We start from the raw sequence: 21,408 nt of genomic DNA on the forward strand, positions 1-21,408 counted from the left end.
CTTCTTCTTGAAGATCCATTTATTCTCGATGGCTTCCCGATCATCGGGCAAGTGAACCAAAGTCCACACTTTGTTCGCATACATGGATCCCATCTCAGATTTCATGGCCTCAAGCCATTTCGCGGAATCTGGGCTCATCATCGCTTCCTCATAGTTCGTAGGTTCGTCATGGTGAAGTAACATGACCTCCAGAACAGGATTACCGTACCACTCTGGTGCGGATCTTACTCTGCTTGACCTACGAGGTTCGGTAGTAACTTGATCTGAAGTTATATGATCATCATCATTAGCTTCCTCACTAATTGGTGTAGGAGTCACAGGAACAGATTTCTGTGATGAACTACTTTCCAATAAGGGAGCAGGTACAGTTACCTCATCAAGTTCTACTTTCCTCCCACTCACTTCTTTTGAGAGAAACTCCTTCTCTAGAAAGGATCCATTCTTAGCAATGAATGTCTTGCCTTCGGATCTGTGATAGAAGGTGTACCCAACAGTCTCCTTTGGGTATCCTATGAAGACACATTTCTCCGATTTGGGTTCGAGCTTATCAGGTTAAAGATTTTTCACATAAGCATCGCAGCCCCAAACTTTAAGAAACGACAACTTGGGTTTCTTGCCAAACCACAGTTCATAAGGTGTCGTCTCAACGGATTTAGATGGTGCCCTATTTAACGTGAATGCAGCCGTCTCTAAAGCATAACCCCAAAACGATAGCGGTAAATCAGTAAGAGACATCATAGATCGCACCATATCTAGTAAAGTACGATTACGACGTTCGGACCCACCATTACGTTGTGGTATTCCGGGTGGCGTGAGTTGCGAAACTATTCCGCATTGTTTCAAATGAAGACCAAACTCGTAACTCAAATATTCACCTCCACGATCAGATTGTAGAAACTTTATTTTCTTGTTACGATGATTTTCCACTTCACTCTGAAATTCTTTGAACTTTTCAAATGTTTCAGACTTATGTTTCATCAAGTAAGTATACCCATATCTGCTCAAATCATTTGTGAAGGTCAGAGAATAACGATACCCGCCGCAAGCCTCAACACTCATCGGACCGTTTACATCAGTATGTATTATTTCCAACAAGTCTGTTGCTCGCTCCATAGTTTTGAAGAACGGAGTTTTAGTCATCTTGCCCATGAGGCATGGTTCGCAAGCATCAAATGAGTCATAATCAAGTGATTCCAAAAGCCCATCAGCATGGAGTTTCTTCATGCGCTTTACACCAATATGACCTAAATGGCAGTGCCACAAATAAGTTGCACTATCATTATTAACTTTGCATCTTTTGGCTTCAATATTATGAATATGTGTATCACTACAATCGAGATCCAACAAACTATTTTATTGGGTGTATGACCATCGAAGGTTTTATTCATGTAAACAGAACAACAATTATTCTCTGACTTTAGATGAATACCCGTATTGCAATAAACATGATCAAATCATATTTATGCTCAACGCAAACACCAAATAACATTTATTTAGGTTCAACACTAATCCCAAAAGTATAGGGAGTGTGCGATGATGATCATATCAATCTTGGAACCACTTCCAACACACATCGTCACTTCACCCTTAACTAGTTTCTATTCATTCTGCAACTCCCATTTCGAGTTACTAATCATAGCAACTGAACCGATATCAAATACCCAGGGGTTGCTACGAACACTAGTAAAGTACACATCAATAATCTGTATATCAACTATACCTTTGTTCACTTTGCCATCCTTCTTATCCGCCAAGTATCTAGGGTAGTTCCACTTCCAGTGACCATTTCCTTTGCAGTAGAAGCACTCAGTTTCAGGCTTGGGTCTAGCTTTGGGTTTCTTCACGGGAGTGGCAACTTGCTTGCCATTCTTCTTGAAGTTCCCTTTCTTTCCTTTTCCCTTTTACTTGAAACTAGTGGTCTTGTCAACCATCAACATTTGATGCTTTTCTTGATTTCTAACTTCAACGATTTCAGCATCACGAAGAGCTCGGGAATCATTTTTGTTATCCCTTGCATATTATAGTTCATCACGAAGTTCTAGTAACTTGGTGATAGTGACTAGAGAACTCTGTCAATCACTATTTTATCTGGAAGATTAACTCCCACTTGATTCAAGCGATTGTAGTACTCAGACAATCTGAGCACATGCTCATTGGTTGAGCTATTCTCCTCCATCTTGTACGCAAAGTACTGTCAGAGGTCTCATACCTCTTGACACGGGCATGAGTATGAAATACTAATTTCAACTCTTGGACCATCTTATATGCTCCGTGGCGTTCAAAACATTTTTGAAGTCCCGGTTCTAAGCCGTAAAGCATGGTGCACTAAACTATCAAGTAGTCATCATACCGAGCTTGTCAAAACATTCATAACGCCTGCATCTGCTCCTGCAATAGTTCTGTCACCTAGTGGTGCATCAAGGACATAATTTTTCTGTGCAGCAATGAGGAAAATCCTCAGATCATGGACCAAGTCCGCATCATTGCTACTATCATCTTTCAACTTATATTTCTCTAGGAACATATAAAAAATAAATGGGGAGCTACATCGCGAGCTATTGATCTACAACATAGATATGCTAATACTATCATGTACTAAGTTCATGATAAATTAAAGTTCAATTAATCATATTACTAAAGAACTCCCACTTAGATAGACATCCCTTTAATCATCTAAGTGATCACGTGATCCATATCAACTAAACCATGTCTGATCATCACATGAGATGGAGTAGTTTTCAATGGTGAACATCACTATGTTGATCATATCTACTATATGATTCACGCTCGATCTTTTGGTCTCAGTGTTCCGAGGTCATATCTACATATGCTAGGCTCGTCAAGTTTAACCCGAGTATTTTGCGTGTGCAAAACTAGCTTGCACCCGTTGTATGTGAACGTAGAGCTTATCACACCCGATCATCACGTGGTGTCTCGGCACGACGAACTTTCGCAATGGTGCATACTCAGGGAGAACACTTGTACCTTGAAATTTAGTGAGAGATCATCTTATAATGCTACCGTCGAACTAAGCAAAATAAGATGCATAAAGGATAAACATCACATGCAATCAATATAAGTGATATGATATGGCCATCATCATCTTGTGCCTTTGATCTCCATCTCCAAAGCACCGTCATGATCACCATCGTACCGGCGTGATACCTTGATCTCCATCGTAGCATCGTTGTCATCTCGCCAACTATTGCTTCTACGACTATCGCTACCGCTTAGTGATAAAGTAAAGCAATTACATGGCGATTGCATTTCATACAATAAAGCGACAACCATATGGCTCCTGCCAGTTGCCGATAACTCTATTACAAAACATGATCATCTCATACAATAAAATTTAGCATCATGTCTTGACCATATCACATCACAACATGCCCTGCAAAAACAAGTTAGACGTCCTCTACTTTGTTGTTGCAAGTTTTACGTGGCTGCTATGGGCTGAGCAAGAACCGTTCTTACCTACGCATCAAAACCACAATGATTTTTCGTCAAGTATGTGCTGTTTTAACCTTTAACAAGGACCGGGCGTAGCCACACTCGATTCAACTAAAGTTGGAGAAACTGACACCCGCCAACCACCTGTGTGCGAAGCACGTCAGTACAACCAGTCTCGCGTAAACGTACGCGTAATGTCGGTCCGGGCCGCTTCATCCAACAATACCGCCGAATCAAAGTATGACATGCTGGTAAGCAGTATGACTATTATCGCCCACAACTCACTTGTGTTCTACTCGTGCATATAACATCTACGCATAAACCTGGCTCGGATGCCACTGTTGGGAAACGCAGTAATTTCAAAAATTTCCTACGCACACGCAAGATCATGGTGATGCATAGCAACAAGAGGGGAGAGTGTAGTCCACGTACCCTCGTAGACCATAAGCGGAAACGTTATGACAATGCGGTTGATGTAGTCGTACGTCTTCACGATTCGACCGATCCTAGTACCAAAAACTACAGCACCTCCGCGATCTGCACACGTTCAGCTCGGTGACGTCCCACGAACTCTCGATCCAGCTGAGTGTCGAGGGAGAGCTTCATCAACACGACGGTGTGATGACAGTGATGATGAAGCTACCGGCGCAGGGCTTCGCCTAAGCACTACAACGATATGACCGAGGTGGATTATGGTGGAGGGGGCCGCCGCACACGGCTAAGAGATCAATGATCAACTTGTGTGTCTATGGGGTGCCCCCCTGCCCCATATATAAAGGAGTGGAGGAGGGGGAGGGCCGGCCCTCTACTATGGCGCGCCTTGGGGAGTCCTACTCCCACCGGGAGTAGGATTCCCCCCTTCCAAGTAGTAGGAGTAGGAGAGAAGGAAGGGGAGGAGAGAGGAAAGGAAGGGGGGCGGGCCCCCACCCAATTCGGATTGGGCTAGGGGGGTGCGCCCTCCACCTTTTCCCTTCCTCTCCTGTCACGCCCAATATGCGACCCTATCCGAGAGGAACTCGAAGGTCCCACCAAGGATAGACCCGCATATTGAAACGCTTTTGCAAGGTGGATATCATTACATCATACCATTACATAATAGTTGGGGATACATACAAGAGGCATACAATGCCACATGAATACAACAACATCATACATAAGAGCAAGATCCGACTACGGATGAAACACAAACAGAAGATCAAACGACATCCACCCTGCTAGCCCAGGCTGCCGACCTGGAACCTATCCCCTGATCGGAGAAGAAGCAGAAGAAGAACTCCTAAACAAGCAAGCATCGCTCTCGCGTCATGATCATCACAAAACATGTACCTGCAACTGTTGTTGTAGAAATCTGTGAGCCATGAGGACTCAGCAATCCCATTACCATGGGTATCAAGACTAGCAAAGCTTAATGGGTAAGGAAAGGATAGGTGGTGAGGTTGCAGCAGCAACTAAGCATGTATGGTGGCTAACATACGCAAATAAGAGCGAGAAGAGAAGCAACGGAATGGTCGTGAAACTAGCAATGATCAATAAGTGATCCTGAACTCCTACTTACGTCAAACATAACCCAAAAACCGTGTTCACTTCCCGGACTCCGCCGAAAAGAGACCATCACGGTTACACACGCGGTTGATGCGTTTTATTTAAGTCAAGTGTCAAGTTCTCTACAACCGGACATTAACAAATTCCCTTCTGCCACATAACCGCGGGCACGGCTCTCGAAAGTTTATACCCTGCAGGGGTGTCCCAACTTAGCCCATTATAAGCTCTCACGGTCAACGAAGGATATTCCTTCTCCCGGGAAGACCCGATCAGTCTCGGAATCCCGGTTTACAAGACATTTCGACAATGGTAAAACAAGACCAGCAAGACCGCCCGGATGTGCCGACAAATCCCGATAGGAGCTACACATATCTCGTTCTCAGGGCACACCGGATGAGCCAGACGTCGGGTTGGCATAGACCCTGGTTGCCCAGGGGGCGCCGGACAGTGCTCGGTTTGGACCAGCACTTGGAGAAGCACTGGCCCGGGGGGGTTAAAATAAAGATGACCCTCGGGAGCGCAAATCCCAAGGGAAAAGAAGTAGGTGATAGGCAAATGGTAAAACCAAGGTTGGGCCTTGCTGGAGGAGTTTTATTCAAAGCGAACTGTCAAGGGGTCCCCATAACACCCAACCGCGTTAGGAACGCAAAATCAAGGAACATAACACCGGTATGACGGAAACTAGGGCGGCAAGAGTGGAACAAAACACCAGGCATAAGGCCGAGCCTTCCACCCTTTACCAAGTATATAGATGCATTAATTAAATAATAGATATTGTGATATCCCAACAAAGTTCATGATATCCATGTTCCAACATGGAACAAACTTCTTCATCTTCACCTGCAACTAGCAACGCTATAAGAGGGGCTGAGCAAAAGCGGTAACATAGCCAAACAACGGTTTTCTAGGAAGGGTGAAAAAGGTTAGAGGCTGACATGGCAATCTGGGAGCCTTGAAGAGCAAGTGATAGGTAGCACAGCATAGCGATAGAACAAAGCAACTAGCATAGCAATGATAGTAGTGAGATCCAGGGTAACGGTCATCTTGCCTGAAATCCCGCTAGGAAGAAGAACGAGTCCATGAAGAAGATGAAGCCGCGAAGTCGAACCAAGCATAGACGAACGAATCCTCACGATCGCAACGAAACAGGAACTAACGAGAAGGAGCACAACCGGAAAGAAGCAAACAATAAGGTAAACACACAACACATAAACAAAACATGATGCACAACCAAGCCGGATGCATGACAAAGCTATATGAAGCTACTCATGGCAAGAGATGATGCATACAAGAGCAACACATCAAAGCAAGTTTAAATGAGGCCGGAAACAACATATGACAATTCCGGTAAGTCCTCATATGCAAATTTTGAAATTGGTCCAGATCTGAATAAACCTTATGTTCAAGTTGTTAAACAGCAAGTTAATATGCACCAAGATGATCTACACGAATTCTAGTCAAGTTACATATAAAGTTCATTTAATTCGGAGCTACGGCCTAGAAGATATGAGCAAAACAAGTTAAACATGGCATTGATAAAAAATGCATTCAAATATCAAGCAAACACACTCAAAATATGGATGCAACAAGGTAACATGAAACTACATGCAAATCTAAGCAAGTTTCATATAGAGCACACTCAAAACGGAGCAACGGTTCAACACATACACATGAAACAAGTTTAAAGGACAAGTTGTCCAAAACAGCATCTAGGCATCTCGCGAGCATCAAAACAATATGCTACAGCACCCCAACATGACAACAAAAGGCATGAATATGAAGCACAGGTAAAGCATTACAAAACATGAACACTGAGATATCTCCAGAAACCACTAGAACATGCTCAAAAGGACATGTCAAAATTGCAAATAATAACAGTTCACAGACTTGGCAGAAAATCTCTGGGCATGGCAGAAATAATATCAGGTTGCAATGTTTAGAGGTACCAAACAACAAGTTAAAGCAAGCTATCATGGCAAACATAAGCATCGCATGCTAGTCCTAAGGACAAAGAACAAAACTGCTTTACTGAACTAATTCCAAAGATCAACAGAAAATATGGTAGCACACATGCAAACATGACAAATGATATGACAGATTCAGACTTGGAGAAAATAACAGTACATGACAGAAACAACGATAAGTAGGCATGTTGGTGAGCTTGTACCACTCACCACAGAGCATTTCATAGCATCACAAGGTAACCAACAGTAAGAAGACATGTTCATGAAGCTAAGAATGGCAATAGCGTAATCATAGGGTGCATGGATCACTAGCAAAACATATGGCAATACTGGACTTCATGTTAACAGGCTGACAGCAACATTATTTAGCAAGTTTGGAGCAAGATTACAACAGGCTAAAGTAGGCTATAAATGCAAAAAAGGGCATGGATGGATAGAGCATAACATGTATAACAGAACATCCTTAGTGAACATCTCCTGATTATGCATAGAATGACTAGTAGCAGTAGGTTTACATGGCATCACGACATAACAGACTCGGTCTTAGCAGAAATGTGTCACAGAAATCAGCAACATCATAGAGGCTACTTTGCATGCTTGTTTCAATCAACACATGGCATATCATGAAGAGTGGATTGCACCACAGCAAACATGGAATCTTGTAGCACATAAAAGATGTATACATCACGCTCAAAAGAAAATCACACAAAAAGATATAACAATGATAAATGAGCAAGATCTGTTAAACTACAGCAGATCACATAGCAGTTTTGCAACGATGATTTGGGCATCAAGATGTACTGAAATGAACATGACACAATGAAACAAAATGAAGAGCATCTCATGTTGAACATTTTGACATATCAGGCACACAAAACGGAGTTACACACATGGAGATATGGTATGGCAAAGTGGGCACCAGAATATGCAAATTGAGGAACTTGGAAGAATTTTGGGGCAACCTCGAGGGAAAAGTCAAAGCGGGCGAGGGAGGCGGCGGATCTCGCCGGAGCCGGGGAAGAAGATGGCCGGAGAGGTTGCCGGCGACCGGATCCGGGGCTCCCGTGGCCGGATCTGGCCGGAGGAGGGGCGGCGCCGGCGGAGGAGCTAGGCGGCGACGGTCGGCGGCGCGCGGGGTCGGCGGGGCCAGCGGCGGGGCAGGCGCGGTCCGGCGAGGGGAGGCGCCGGCGGCGGAGATCGGGCGGCGACCGGCGGGACCCGGCGGGGCGGCGAGATGGGCCCCGCGGGCCGGCTACGGGCTGCAGCGGGCCGCGCGGTGGGAGGCGCAGGGAGGGCGACGTGGCGGCGGCGGATTCGTCGGGGACGGCGGCACGGACACGTCCGGCGGCGGGGTTTTCGTCCGGTGGCGCGAGGGGAGCGGGGCTAGGGTTTGGACTGCGAATTTCGGGGGAGGGGACTTATTTATAGATAGAGAGAGCTAGGAGAGTCCAAATGAGGTGCGGTTTTTGCCCACACGATCGTGATCGAACGGCGGAGAGCATGGAGGGGGTTTGGATGGGCTCATGGGCTGTGGTGAACGGGTGTTGGGCTGCAAGACAAAAGGGGCTTTCGGGGTACGCGGTTAACCGTTAGGGCGTCAAACGGACTCCGAATGCGACGAAAATTGACAGGCAGTCTACCTACTCTAAAACAACACCGCACGCCAAGTTGCATCCCATTCCGAGAACATTTAAATGCCACTTACGACACGAGGCTTGAGAGGGGCAACGGGGAAAAAGACCGGATGCAAGTTTAGAAAATATGAGGATGCAGTGCAGATGATGACATGGCAAAATGCAACACGCAAGCAAATGACATGGCAACGAAGGCGAATAACTGGAAGACACCTGGCGCATCGAATCCGGGGCGTTACATCTCCTCTATTCCACTAAGGCCCAATAAGGCCCATATACTCCCCGGGGGGTTCCGGTAACATCCCGGTACTCCGGTAAATGCCCGAACTCTTCCGGAACCATTCCGATGTCCAAACATAGGCTTCCAATATATCGATCTTTACATCTCGACCATTTCGAGACTCCTCGTCATGTCCGTGATCATATCCGGGACTCCGAACTACCTTCGGTACATCAAAACACATAAACTCATAATACCGATCGACACTGAACGTTAAGCGTGCGGACCCTATGGGTTCGAGAACTATGTAGACATGACCGAGACTCATCTCCGGTCAATAACCAATAGCGGAACCTGGATGCTCATATTGGTTCCTACATATTCTACGAAGATCTTTATCGGTCAAACCGCATAACAACATACGTTGCTCCCTTTGTCATCGGTATGTTACTTGCCCGAGATTCGATCGTCGGTATCTCAATACCTAGTTCAATCTTGTTACCGGCAAGTCTCTTTACTCGTTCCGTAATGCATCATCCCGCAAGTAACTCATTAGTCATATTACTTGCAAGGCTTATAGTGATGTGCATTACCGAGAGGGCCCAGAGATACCTCTCCGACAATTGGAGTGACATATCATAATCTCGATCTATGCCAACTCAACAAGTACCATCGGAGACACCTGTAGAGCACCTTTATAATCACCCAGTTACGTTGTGACGTTTGGTAGCACACAAAGTGTTCCTCCGGTATTCGGGAGTTGCATAATCTCATAGTCATAGGAACATGTATAAGTCATGTATAAGTCATATACTAAATGATCAAGTGCTAAGCTAACGGAATGGGTCAAGTCAATCACATCATTCTCTAATGATGTGATCCCATTAATCAAATGACAACTCATGTCTATGGCTAGGAAACTTAACCATCTTTTATTCAATGAGCTAGTCAAGTAGAGGCATACTAGTGACACTCTGTTTGTCTATGTATTCACACATGTACTAAGTTTCCGGTTAATACAATTCTAGCATGAATAATAAACATTTATCATGATATAAGGAAATATAAATAACAACTTTATTATTGCCTCTAGGGCGTACTTCCTTCACTTTGTAGACTTACGGGTCCGTAGTTAGTAGCTAGATGGCTTCCTCTCTCTGGTTTGATTCTCAATAGAATGGTCTCTTGGAGATCCATATGATGTAACTCTTTTTGCGGTGTGTTTGTTGGGATTGGATGAACTTTGAGTTTATGATCAGATCTATCTTTTTATCCATGAAAGTTATTTGAGTCTTCTTTGATCTCTTATATGCATGATTGCTTATAGCCTCGTATTTTTTCTCCGATATTTGGGTTTTGTTCGGCCAACTTGATCTATTTATCTTGTAATGGGAAAAGGTGCTTTGTGATGGGTTCGATCTTACGGTGCGTGATCCCAGTGACAGAAGGGGAACCGACACGTATGTATCGTTGCTATTAAGGATAACAAGATAGGTCTATTTCTACATAAATAGATCTTGTCTACATCATGTCATCGTTCTTATTACATTACTTCGTTTCTCCATGAACTTAATACACTAGATGCATGCTGGATAGCGCTCGATGTGTGGAGTAATAGGATGCACGCAGGAGTCGGTCTACTAATCTTGGACGTGATGTTTATATAATGATCATTGCCTGGATATCATCATGATTATTTGAAGTTCTATCAATTGCCAAACAGTAATTCATTTACCCACCGTTTGCTATTTTTCTCGAGAGAAGCCACTAGTGAAATCTACGCCCCCCGGTCTCTTCTTTATTATATTTGCCTTTGCGATCTATTTTCCTTTGCTTTTATTTTCAGATCTTTTAAACCAAAAAAAACAAAAAATACCTTGTTGCACTTTATTTTATTTGGCGTTCGATCTATCAAAATATTTACAACTCTCTCACGTCCGTTTGCCAATTTCTGGCGCCGTTGCCCGAAAGGGATTGACAACCCCTTTAACACGTCGGGTTGCGATTATTTGTTATTTGTGTGCAGGTGTTGTTTACGTAGTGTTGCTTCGTTCTCCTACTGGTTCAATAACCTTGGTCTAATCACCGAGGGAAATACCTACCGTCGCTGTTCTGCATCATCCCTTCCTCTTTGGGGAAATGCCGATGTAGTCTAGCAGACATCAATACCGAACTATGCCCCATCGAGATTGCAGAACACCGAAGGCACGCTCCACATCCTTCCTAGCACTATCTTGCTCTTGGGCAAATCTCTTTCTCTTCTCTCCTACAGGGTTGGAGATTGTCTTCACCATAGTAGTCCACTGAGGATAGATACTGTCAGCTAGATAGTATCATTTGTTGTAGTTGTGGCCATTGATGTTGACATTGACCTCTGGCCAGTTGCCTTCGGCAAATCTTGCAAACACCGGAGAGCGTTGAAGCATGTTGATATCATTGTGAGATCCGGCCATGCCGAAGAAAGAGTGCCAAATCCAGAGATCTTGTGAGGCCACGGCCTCAAGTATGACAGTGCAAGCCTTGACATGGCCCCTATACTGCCCCTGCCAAGCAGAAGGGCAATTCTTCTAGTCCCAGTGCATAGTATCTATGTTACGCATCCCTGGAAAACCTCGGCTGGCATTCATCGCTAACAGGTGGGCTGTATCTGCAGCATTTGGCTCTCCCAAGTACTCGGGGCTAAACACTACTATCACAGCCTTGCAGAACTTGTACATGGACTCTAGGCACCTGGACTCGCTCATACAGACATTCTCATCAATGAGATCATCGGGAACTCCGTGCGCAAGCATCCAAATAGCTGTAGTGCATTTCTGATAAGAGAAGAAGCCAGTCTTTCCAAGGGCATCCTCCTTGCACTCGAAATACTTATCGTATGCAACCATCCCCTCCCGAATACGGTTGAAAACATCCCTAGCCATACGGAAACGGCGCCAGAATAGGTGATGCTTGAAGACCGGGTTGGGTGTCTCGAAATAGTCCTTCCAGAGAAGGAAATGCCCACTCTCTCAGTTGTGATTCAACGCTGGAGTGTGCCCTGGGATCGAGCCCGGAACAACGGTCGCTGCCTACTCAGGGGCCATGGACGACCAACGCAGCAGCCACCATCTCCTCGTCGTCGGATGAAGAATCATCTGAGTCGCAAATGAAATTGTGGAAAAAGAACTCGTCGGCGGACTTCATTTGTACCTTGCAGGCAAACCGTCGAACAACTTGCGGGCGTCGTCGAAGAAGCAGGCTGGCGAAGAGCCGCGCACCTCCCGGGACCAGGAAGCTGGCCTGGCGGCGTCCGGCAAGCATGGCGGCGTCGTCGAAGGAGCTGCCCAGGGGTGCGGGGGGAGAAGGGCAAGGTGGTGCTGCCGGCGACATCGGAGGAAGCTACGGTGGCCCGGCGGCGAGGCGGGGGTGGCGGCGACAATGGAAGGTGCGTGCTGCAGGGGGGTATGTGGGTGCGGACGGCTGGCGAGGGCACCAGAACTAGGCGGCGGTGGAGACGGGGTGGGGTGGCCGGGTGCTTGCTGTGGATGGGAGAAGAGAATGGCCTATATGCCACCGACTGACGGGCCAGAGGGAGGAGTAGGCGGGCGTCACGTGTGTCCGTCTCGTGTCAGCGCCGACGTAAATAGGGCCCAAATTTGAGCTTGGAATGGGTCGTCAGGTAGACGAAAAGCAGACGATCGTCCGTTTGGATCGACGCGTTGGACCGGTTTTTATGTCCGTTTTGACCCAAACGAACACGCGCGGACAAAATGGGTCGACGCGTTGGAGTTGCTCTTTAGATCCCACTTGACATGGCGTGATGGTGGCAAGTACAGTGGAATCTTGGATCTGAATATAATTCTGTGCAGCATATTCAAAATCAAACTTATGTTTCGCTCTCACATACGACCACGTCTGATGAGTCAGATTTTGTATTATTTTCATGTACTAGAAGGAAAAAATGTTTTTGTATTCTTTTGTTTTACTTCCCTTGGCTCCTCCTGCTGCATTTATGCTCCAGCTAGCAGTACCAAAAACTTGGCGGCCAAGTCGTTCAGTGCTGACGGTTTTGGCGTTTTGCATTACTGTAGTTAATTACTCCCTTCGTTTTTAAATATAAGTTTGTTTAGAGATTCTAACAAGTGATTATATACGAAGCAAATTGAATGAATCTACACTTTAAAATATGTTTACACACATCTGTATGTTGTAGTCTATTTGAAATGTTTAAAAAGACTTATGTATATTTAGGAACAGAGGGAGTACTTGTTCCGCATGCATGGAATGGTGGTACCGAAAACATTCATCGTACATGGACCATATTTCACCGGTACACCCTGCATCGAAAGCATTCACCGGACGTCAACGAATTTACCTTCCCCTCGAGGATGGCTTCGCTACAGGGAATTGTTTTTTTTTTCTTTAAAGGCGCTACAGGAAATTGTTTGCCCTGGAGAAGAGGAAAAAGAGAGGAAATTGTGTGTACCAACAGCCACAAGTCCATCCATGAGACCCGTCCGGGGTACCTTGCACAGGTACCGGTCCAGGTACAAGAAACCAATTACTCGTCCGGAGTAGTAGGTACAGCACTTTTGCTTTGCCCGTAATATAATCACGGGCTGGGCGTAACTCTCGTGTTGGCTTGGTGCTGGGTACGAATTGAATTGGTGAACCCGCACGTGAAAAGAGAAGCACGAGTGCACGGACGCCGCCTGCCTGCCTGTAAATCTGTTGGAACGAGGCCAAAGAAAGGGTGACGTGAGCAGCTACGCCACGCCGCCACTCTGCGGCCGTCCAACGCGGCACATAAGCTGCCGGTGGTGGGCCCATCGCCTCAGCCAGTCGCGCAGGCTTTCGTGTCGACCACTCGAACTCACAGCACGTGGGGGACGGCTGCCCCACCTGCATCTGCATCGTCTCGGCTCGTGCCGTGCCGTGCCGCGCGGGTGCACGCGGCGCAGCAGTCGCCTAGATAATCCCTATCCCTGCGCCGTGGACCCGGCCCTCTTGGATGGTGTAAAATCCGGGCCCACGCATCCTATCCGAATATGCTAATGGAGGCCATCGTCATGTGACACGAGGTATCCATGCATGCATAATTGGTGCAGATGCTTCCATGCAACACCAAGACGAAGAAGCAACAGCAGCACGAAGCTTTCGCTCTCGGCCCTCGGTCAAGATGGGCTCTATCACAGACAAGAAACCAACGCGTGCTTTTTTTTCATTATTTATTTATGAAAGAAAAGGAAATCCACCTTCACCCAAGCGAAGCTCTAGCTAATCCATACATATACATACATGAGATACCTCCACCGGATACAGCCTAGGCGTACCAAGTAGTACTACTTCAGTGGCATTGACGCAACACAGGCAGGCAAGGGTTATCCACTCGTCTCCATACGTACGTACGTTACGTATGGCTGCGTTTGTAAACCGTGTCTAATAAGTACTCGGAGCCAGGAGTAGTACAAAGTGCGCCACACGCGTAGGTTTCGTAACGCAGGTGTTGAGGTGTGCAGACAGCGAAAGAAACAGCCACAAATTGACCGTATATATACGGAGGAGAGAAAATACAAAAAGAAAGAAAAGCGGAGCCAAAAGGAGGCGGGAATACTGCGTGGACACGTTAACCATAGCGCCAAGGTAGTTAGGGGGAGCCCGTCACGACAAACAACCCGGGCTCGGGCTCCTGCGTGGGCTGGGCCCCGCCTCCCACCACCGCCGCCGTGGCCTATAAATCCTCGCCAGGTAGCCCCGGCCCCGGGCGCCAAACCACCCCCCCCCCCCCCCCCCCCCCCCTCAACACTCTCGTGCTCCTCCCTCTTTCCTTCATCTCTTTCCCACCGCGCGCGCTCCAAGCTCGAAGCCAAACCAATCGAACGGAACCAGGCGCCGGCACTGCGGCCCATGGCGAAGGCGCGCAAGCCCACGGCGTTCTCCGCCGCCGAGCGCTTCCTCGGCTTCCACCACCGCCCCGGCTCCGCCACCGTCGCCCCGTCCCCCTACGACGACCTGCCGGACCTGGCCGAGTCGGACGTCTGGTATTCGCCATCGTCGGACGCGCCAACCACCACCGCGGATCAGGACGGGATTCAGCGCACGGACAGGGCGTCCAGGGGCGAGCCACCGCGGCGCGTGGGCGGGCTGAGCCGGGCGTTCGCGGACGGACGGCAGGTGGCGTCGTCGGCGCCCGTCGAGATGCCCGCGTGGCCGAGCCGGTTCGCCGACCTGGAGCCCGAGCCCGAGCCCGACGAGCGTCCGCAAGAGGACGCCGACGGCTGGGTGCCGCCGCACGTGTACCTGGCGCGGCGTCAGGCCAGGGCCTCGGTGGTCGAGGGCGTCGGACGCACGCTCAAGGGCCGGGACGCGTCGCGGGTGCGTGACGCCGTCTGGAGCCGAACCGGATTCCCCGGATGACCTCAACAAAATCGGCCGGGCTGCTCGGAATCAGAAAAAATTCCCCCTTTTCTCTTCCTTTGGGTCGCAAATTTTGTAATATGGTTTGTTTGATTTTAGTTTCAATGAGTTCATGAGAAGCGAGAATTCGCGAGAAAGACCAAAAAATGGTGTGGTTTGTTGTTGTAGAATCATTGTACATTTTGTTTGTTGAATTGTTGTTGATTGTGTAGTTGGGTAGGATTCAACCGAAGATGGTTGGAGTACTATTATTCTTTCTAGTTTGTTGTGGCCTAAAAAAACAAAAACTGACCCATCTTTGTGACGAGAGCAATAATAATGACATGCAGTGCATTTTCACCTGAGTATGCTTTCAAATCATGCTCGGAGTATATGTTAAAGTTATTTTTATTCCTCGATCTTCTCTGTCCCAAATATTATAGAGCGTTTGGTTGGGGAAATTAGTATGACCTCTCTTCCGAATTTAAGACGTTTCGTAATTTCAATATGGACTACCTACAGACTGAAATAGCGACAAATAGACTAAAATTTTCATCAATATATATCCGATTAAAAAAAAGTTACTGGAACATCTTATAATTCGGATTGGTTGGGAGGCAGTAGGTTTGAGTTTATGAGACATATGATCCATTATTTGGTTGGGAGGCAAGAGATTTGACGAAGTGGAAGAGAATCATGGAGGCCAATGTCCACACCCTCGTCTTCCCCATGTTAATGCAGATAGGATGAATTTTATTCTCAAACTGCCACCACTTGTATCATCTAAGTACAACATAGTTGGCCTAATATAAGGCCCTATACGCCCACGGACGCACTCACTAGCATTGACCGGGCAATCCCTATTTGTCTCTATCCACAACTACAATACATGCAACAAGGCAAACAACGTTCATCAACATCATATAATAGATCGGACGAGAAATAGTTCGCCGGATTATACTACATATGTCTTTTAGGTCGACGGGGACGGAGCGGGCGCGTTGGCGGGAAGAGCTGGCCTCCGCCTTGGCCTGCTGTCGCTCACGATGGGTGGTGTTGCCCTCCGACTCCGGCATCCACATCCTCACGGGAGCTGCAGGCACGAGAAACTATCACTACCCGGGCGGAGCTAGCGCCAGAGGGGAAGGGGAGGGGGCCGTTCTGCACCAGTTTGGAGCGGTGCAGAGCGGGACGGGCGAGCGTGGGCCGCATTGCGGCGGCAGGACCTGGAGGAGCTGGCGGCGAACACCACGTAACTCGAGCTGTCGTCGATGTCCATCCGCGACCGCTCGATGGCAATGCGGATGCGAAACGTGAGCTCCTCGTTGTCGGGCGCGTCGCTTACAGAGCCGGAGTCCTCCTCCTTCACAAGGTCGTCCCAGTTGATGGGATCGGTCTCCTTGTCGGACTTGTGCGAACCTAGCAAGGACGAAGGAGTGGGAGAGATTGGGAGAGAATATGGAAGAGACACGAGGGGAGCGGGAAGGGCGAAAGGACTAAGGGTTTGACTATGGTCCGTTTGAGCAGGTGGGGTTTTTATGAGGGCAATGGTAAGGGTGGTGCGGGCCATAGCGAGCCGGCCGACGTGACGGCAGTGCCCGGGTGTGCCCGGGCCTCCCCATATCCGCACCATATGGACCGGATATGGGGTTGCCAAACAATCAGTGTTTTGGGCTGATTTTGTGGAACCCGGTTGGATGACAATTTTTAGTCTAGGCAGTAGCAGCTCGTCTTGGGCGAATTTAAGGGCTCCGGTCATAAATGCTCTTATTTACACCTCACACCAAGCGTAGGTTTGGAACTAATAATCAACTTTTAAACTCTCATTCTCTTTGCTTAATGAGGGGCGTACCCACGTTTAGCTTTCCGGGTGCACAAGACACCGGGTACAAAATTGTTTTCTTGGTAATTTTGTGTATAGTATAGTGTGTGACAACAGGGACAGCGGGCCATTTTCTCTCTGGGTCAGTCCCTGTGCATAATATTGCCAAACACGCTCTTAGAGGAAGTTGTTTAAAGAAAAATCTTTTCATAATAATGCAGGTGCCCTGGTGTTTTTCTCTTAAAAAAACTGTTACTAAGAAAATTTGCCCTGTGGAGTTACCGTATGCCTTTGTGTCCTCTAATTCAGTGGAGCTCGCTGTGCACTATTTAAAGAAAAAGAAATCACCGGCCACGCGTTTTGCCTCCATTGCTTCAATGCTTGTAAGTTGTCCAAGCCTTGGAGTACATTACATTCGGAGAAATATAAAAGTAGTGGCACCAGTTGCCATTTGCGCATGTGCGTCTCCGCAATTTTGTATTGTGGCGACGGGCATATGAGTGTGGGCAAAAGAGATGCCACTCTTGCTGCGATGGATTATTATTATTATTATTCTAGGATGGCTAGGAGGCCAGGAGGAACATTCCCTTGGGGCTTCCTGGAATGTACTACTCCTTCTGTTTTACCTTATCCGCCGCTGTGTATCCACACTTTTCTCTTGAAACGAGGCTGTGTATCCACAATGGCAGTGACAGAATATTACTAGAGTAGTACTGTACGTACGAACGTGTCGAAAAAGAGGATCAGCTAGCAGAGATAGATGGATCATACGTAATGACGACACTGCAGGCTGGAGTTATTAACCGGAGAGACGAGCTAGGCAGCGAGGGAAAGAGGGAGGAAGCGATGGAGAAGAGAAGGCAACAGGGACGCGCGCTTTTGGCCGCGCGCGTGCGCCTCGTCTGGTCCCGGTGCTTTTGGGAAGACAAGGACGCGGCTGTCCCGTTCCCTTCCGGACTAGCGGTCCAGTCCATGGGTGCATGAACCTGTTCGCCTCCTGTTCACGTCGCTCGCTGGTACCACATCGGGGATATCCTGGCTTCGCCGCCTGGCCGCCCAACCAACAAAACAGCGACCGCTTCGTTTCCGGTGGTGGTGCAATGAACGGATTCGGTCTTGTTCGTGCTCTTTCGTTCTAGTGTTGCATACGGCTAGTCCGGGATTGTGTATGATGAAGCGTACGGGGACCATAGTCTCGCGATAGGGCGGCATATGCACGCACCGGTTCAAATCGTTTCCCTTTATGAAAGCTGAATAAAACTGTTGCTTATTGATGATTTGGTGCGGCATACAAGAGTATATAAGAGGGTACAAACCGACTTGGGTAGGGGTACAAAACTGACTTGGACTAGAAGTCGTATACCATAATGACTACTCTAACATCCCCCCGCAGTATCAACGACAGGCTCGACGACGTTGAGACTGAAACAGATATCTTGAAACGGCTTAGTAGGCAGTGCCTTGGTGAAAATGTCAGCAAACTGAGCCGTAGAGGGAACATGAAGCACCCGAACCTGACCAAGAGCAACCTTTTCACGAACAAAATGAATATCAATCTCAATATGCTTTGTGCGTCGGTGTTGAACTGGATTGCTGGTCATGTAGACTGCTGATATGTTGTCACAGTAGACAATAGTGGCCTGCTCAATAGGCCTATGTAGCTCGGAGAGTAACTGCCGAATCCAGATTGTATCTGCAACGGCATGTGCCACAACGCGATACTCAGCCTCGGCCGACGAACGTGAGACTGTAACCTGTCTTTTCGAAGACCAAGAAATCAAATGGTTACCAAGAAAAACACAAAAACCGGAAGTGGGCCTTCGAGTGTCAGGACAACCAGTCCAGTCTGCATCAGAGTATGCGGTAAGCGAGTTGGGAGAAGAATTATTGAGGTGGAGACCATGATTGAGAGTTCCTTTTAAATACCGAAGAATGCGTTTAACATGATTATAGTGAGGAACCCGGGGATCATGCATATAGAGACATGCTTGTTGAACAGCAAAAGAGATTTCAGGACGAGTAATGGTGAGATATTGGAGAGCACCTGTTAGGCTACGATAGAGAGTAGGATCGGAAAAGGGTTCACCGGTAGCCGAAAGTTTAAAACTAGTATCGACAGGAGTGCGAGATGATTGACAGTCAAGCATACCAGCACGATTAAGAAGATCAAGAATATACTGGCGTTGGGAAAGAAAAAGGCTGGAGGAATCTCGAACAACAGCAATGCCTAAGAAATGATGAAGGAGTCCTAGGTCAGTCATAGAAAATTCAGATCTAAGAAGAGAGACAATATGATCTAAGAACTTTTGAGAGGAGGCGGTAAGAATGATATCATCTACATAGAGAAGTAAATAGGCAGTGTCAGAAGTTTGATGATACACAAAAAGAGAGGTGTCGGAGAGAGATGGAGTGAAGCCTATTGTTTGAATGAAGGAGGAGAAGCGTTGAAACCAAGCTCGTGGGGCCTGTTTAAGACCGTAGAGAGATTTCTGAAGAAGACATACATGAGTTGGAAAGGATGGATTTTCAAAACCCAGAGGTTGCTGGCAGTAGACAGTTTCTTGAAGGGAACCATGGAGGAAAGCATTTTTCACATCAAGTTGGTGAATGGGCCATGAAGAGGAGACAACAACACTAAGAACGGTGCGAATGGTGCTAGGTTTAACAACAGGAGAGAAGGTTTCTTCGTAATCAATTCCTTGTTGCTGAGAAAAGCCACGACAAACCCACCTGGCTTTATATCGTGAGAGGCTCCCATCGGAGTGGAACTTTTGACGAAAAATCCATTTGCCAGAAACAATATTTGTATTGGGAGGACGAGGAACAAGTTGCCAGGTGTTGTTTTGAAGTAAAGCATTATATTCTTCTTGCATGGCAGCGGCCCAATTGGGATCAAGTAGAGCAGTTTTGTAATTCTTTGGAAGAGAAGTGAGAGATACGGAGGTATGAAGGTTTAGGCGGTCTTGGGGTTGATGAAATCCTGATTTGGCCCTAGTACGCATGCGATGATCATTAATCGGGACTGCTGTAGGAATAGCACGAGGGGGTAAGGTGGGTACTGGTGAGTCCGGCGCAGCGGAAGAGTCGGACGAAGGAGTAGGGCTGGGTGGTGGAGTGGGAGCAGGGCTGGGTGGTGGAGTGGGAGGAGGGGCCGGGGGTGTTGGGGAGGGAGCAGGGGTCGGGGGTGTTGGGGACGTCTCGGGTGGGGTGAGTGTATGGTTGGGATTGGCTATGGTGGGTGTTAATGGTGGTGGTGATAAGTTGTGTTCGGCAGGTAGGGGAGTATATAGTTGGAAAGGACGGGGAGAGGGGGTGTTTGCGGAGCTAGGGGTGTTGGATGGTGTAGTAGTGCGTTGTGAGAAAGGAAAAATGTGCTCAGCAAACGTGACATGACGAGAGACATGAACGTGTCCGGTGTGAAGGCCGAGACAGCGATAGCCTTTGTGCTCGTCAGAGAAGCCGAGAAAAGCACATGGGATAGAGCGTGGTGACAATTTATTTGCAGAAGTGGCGTAGGCATTGGGAAAACAGAGACAGCCGAAAACACGAACCGCGGAGTAGTCGGAGTGGGAAAGAAAGAGGGAATAATAGGGAGTAGTGTTGGGTTTAGTTTTAGAAGGTCGAATATTTAGAAGGAAGGTGGCCATGTGTAGGGCTTCAGCCCAAAACTTGGGAGGCATAGATGATTGAATGAGGAGAGTGCGAACTATATCATTGAGGGTGCGAAGAGAGCGTTCTGCTTTACCATTTTGAGGGGAGGTGTAGGGACATGAGAACCTAAGCAGGATGACATGTTGTAAGAAGAAAGTACGATTTTTAATGTTATCAAACTCGCGACCATTTTCACATTGGATAAAGCGAATTGGGAGGAAGAAGTGAACAGACACATAGCGTTGAAAATTAAGGAAAAGAGAATGGACCTCGGATTTGTTGCGTAGAGGAAAATTCCAGACAAAGTGGGTGAAATCATCTAGGATAACAAGGTAGTATTTAAAACCCGAAACACTTGCAATGGGAGAGGTCCATAAATCACAATGTATTAATTCAAAGGGATAAGTGCTACAAGAACTAGAGGAACTAAAGGGAAGACGCACATGTTTGCCTAATTGACAAGACTCGCAAAACACAGAATTATGAGAGTCCCTATTACATGGTATGGTAAATTCACTAAGCATAGAAGCTAAGACGGCGGGGTTGGGATGGCCCAAGCGACGATGCCAGAGATCGACGGAGGCCAGCATGGATGTTGGAGGGGTGGCGGCAGGAACTCCATTAAGAGAATAAAGATCACCGGAGCTATTGAAGCGAGCGATCTCAGCCTTGGTCAGGTAATCCTTCACAGATAGACCAAAAGGGTCAAATTCAGCCGAAACTAGATTGTCGCAAGTAAATTGGCGAACA

General features: G+C 47.4%; 2 protein-coding genes across 2 annotated transcripts; one reads left to right on the forward strand and one right to left on the reverse strand.

Annotated features, from left to right (window-relative positions):
- Positions 1–11,377: 11,377 nt before the first annotated feature.
- LOC141040887 (uncharacterized) lies at positions 11,378–11,731 on the reverse strand. Its single transcript, XM_073507003.1, has one exon. The coding sequence runs from the start codon at positions 11,729–11,731 to the stop codon at positions 11,378–11,380; it is 354 nt and encodes a 117-aa protein (XP_073363104.1).
- A 2,856-nt stretch (positions 11,732–14,587) lies between these two features.
- Positions 14,588–15,417, forward strand: LOC109753108 (protein S40-6). The gene has a single exon (XM_020312035.4). The coding sequence runs from the start codon at positions 14,697–14,699 to the stop codon at positions 15,204–15,206; it is 510 nt and encodes a 169-aa protein (XP_020167624.1). The 5' UTR covers positions 14,588–14,696; the 3' UTR covers positions 15,207–15,417.
- Positions 15,418–21,408: the final 5,991 nt, after the last annotated feature.

This window comes from Aegilops tauschii, chromosome 2, assembly GCF_002575655.3.
Source record: "Aegilops tauschii subsp. strangulata cultivar AL8/78 chromosome 2, Aet v6.0, whole genome shotgun sequence".
Classification (NCBI taxonomy): domain Eukaryota; kingdom Viridiplantae; phylum Streptophyta; class Magnoliopsida; order Poales; family Poaceae; genus Aegilops; species Aegilops tauschii.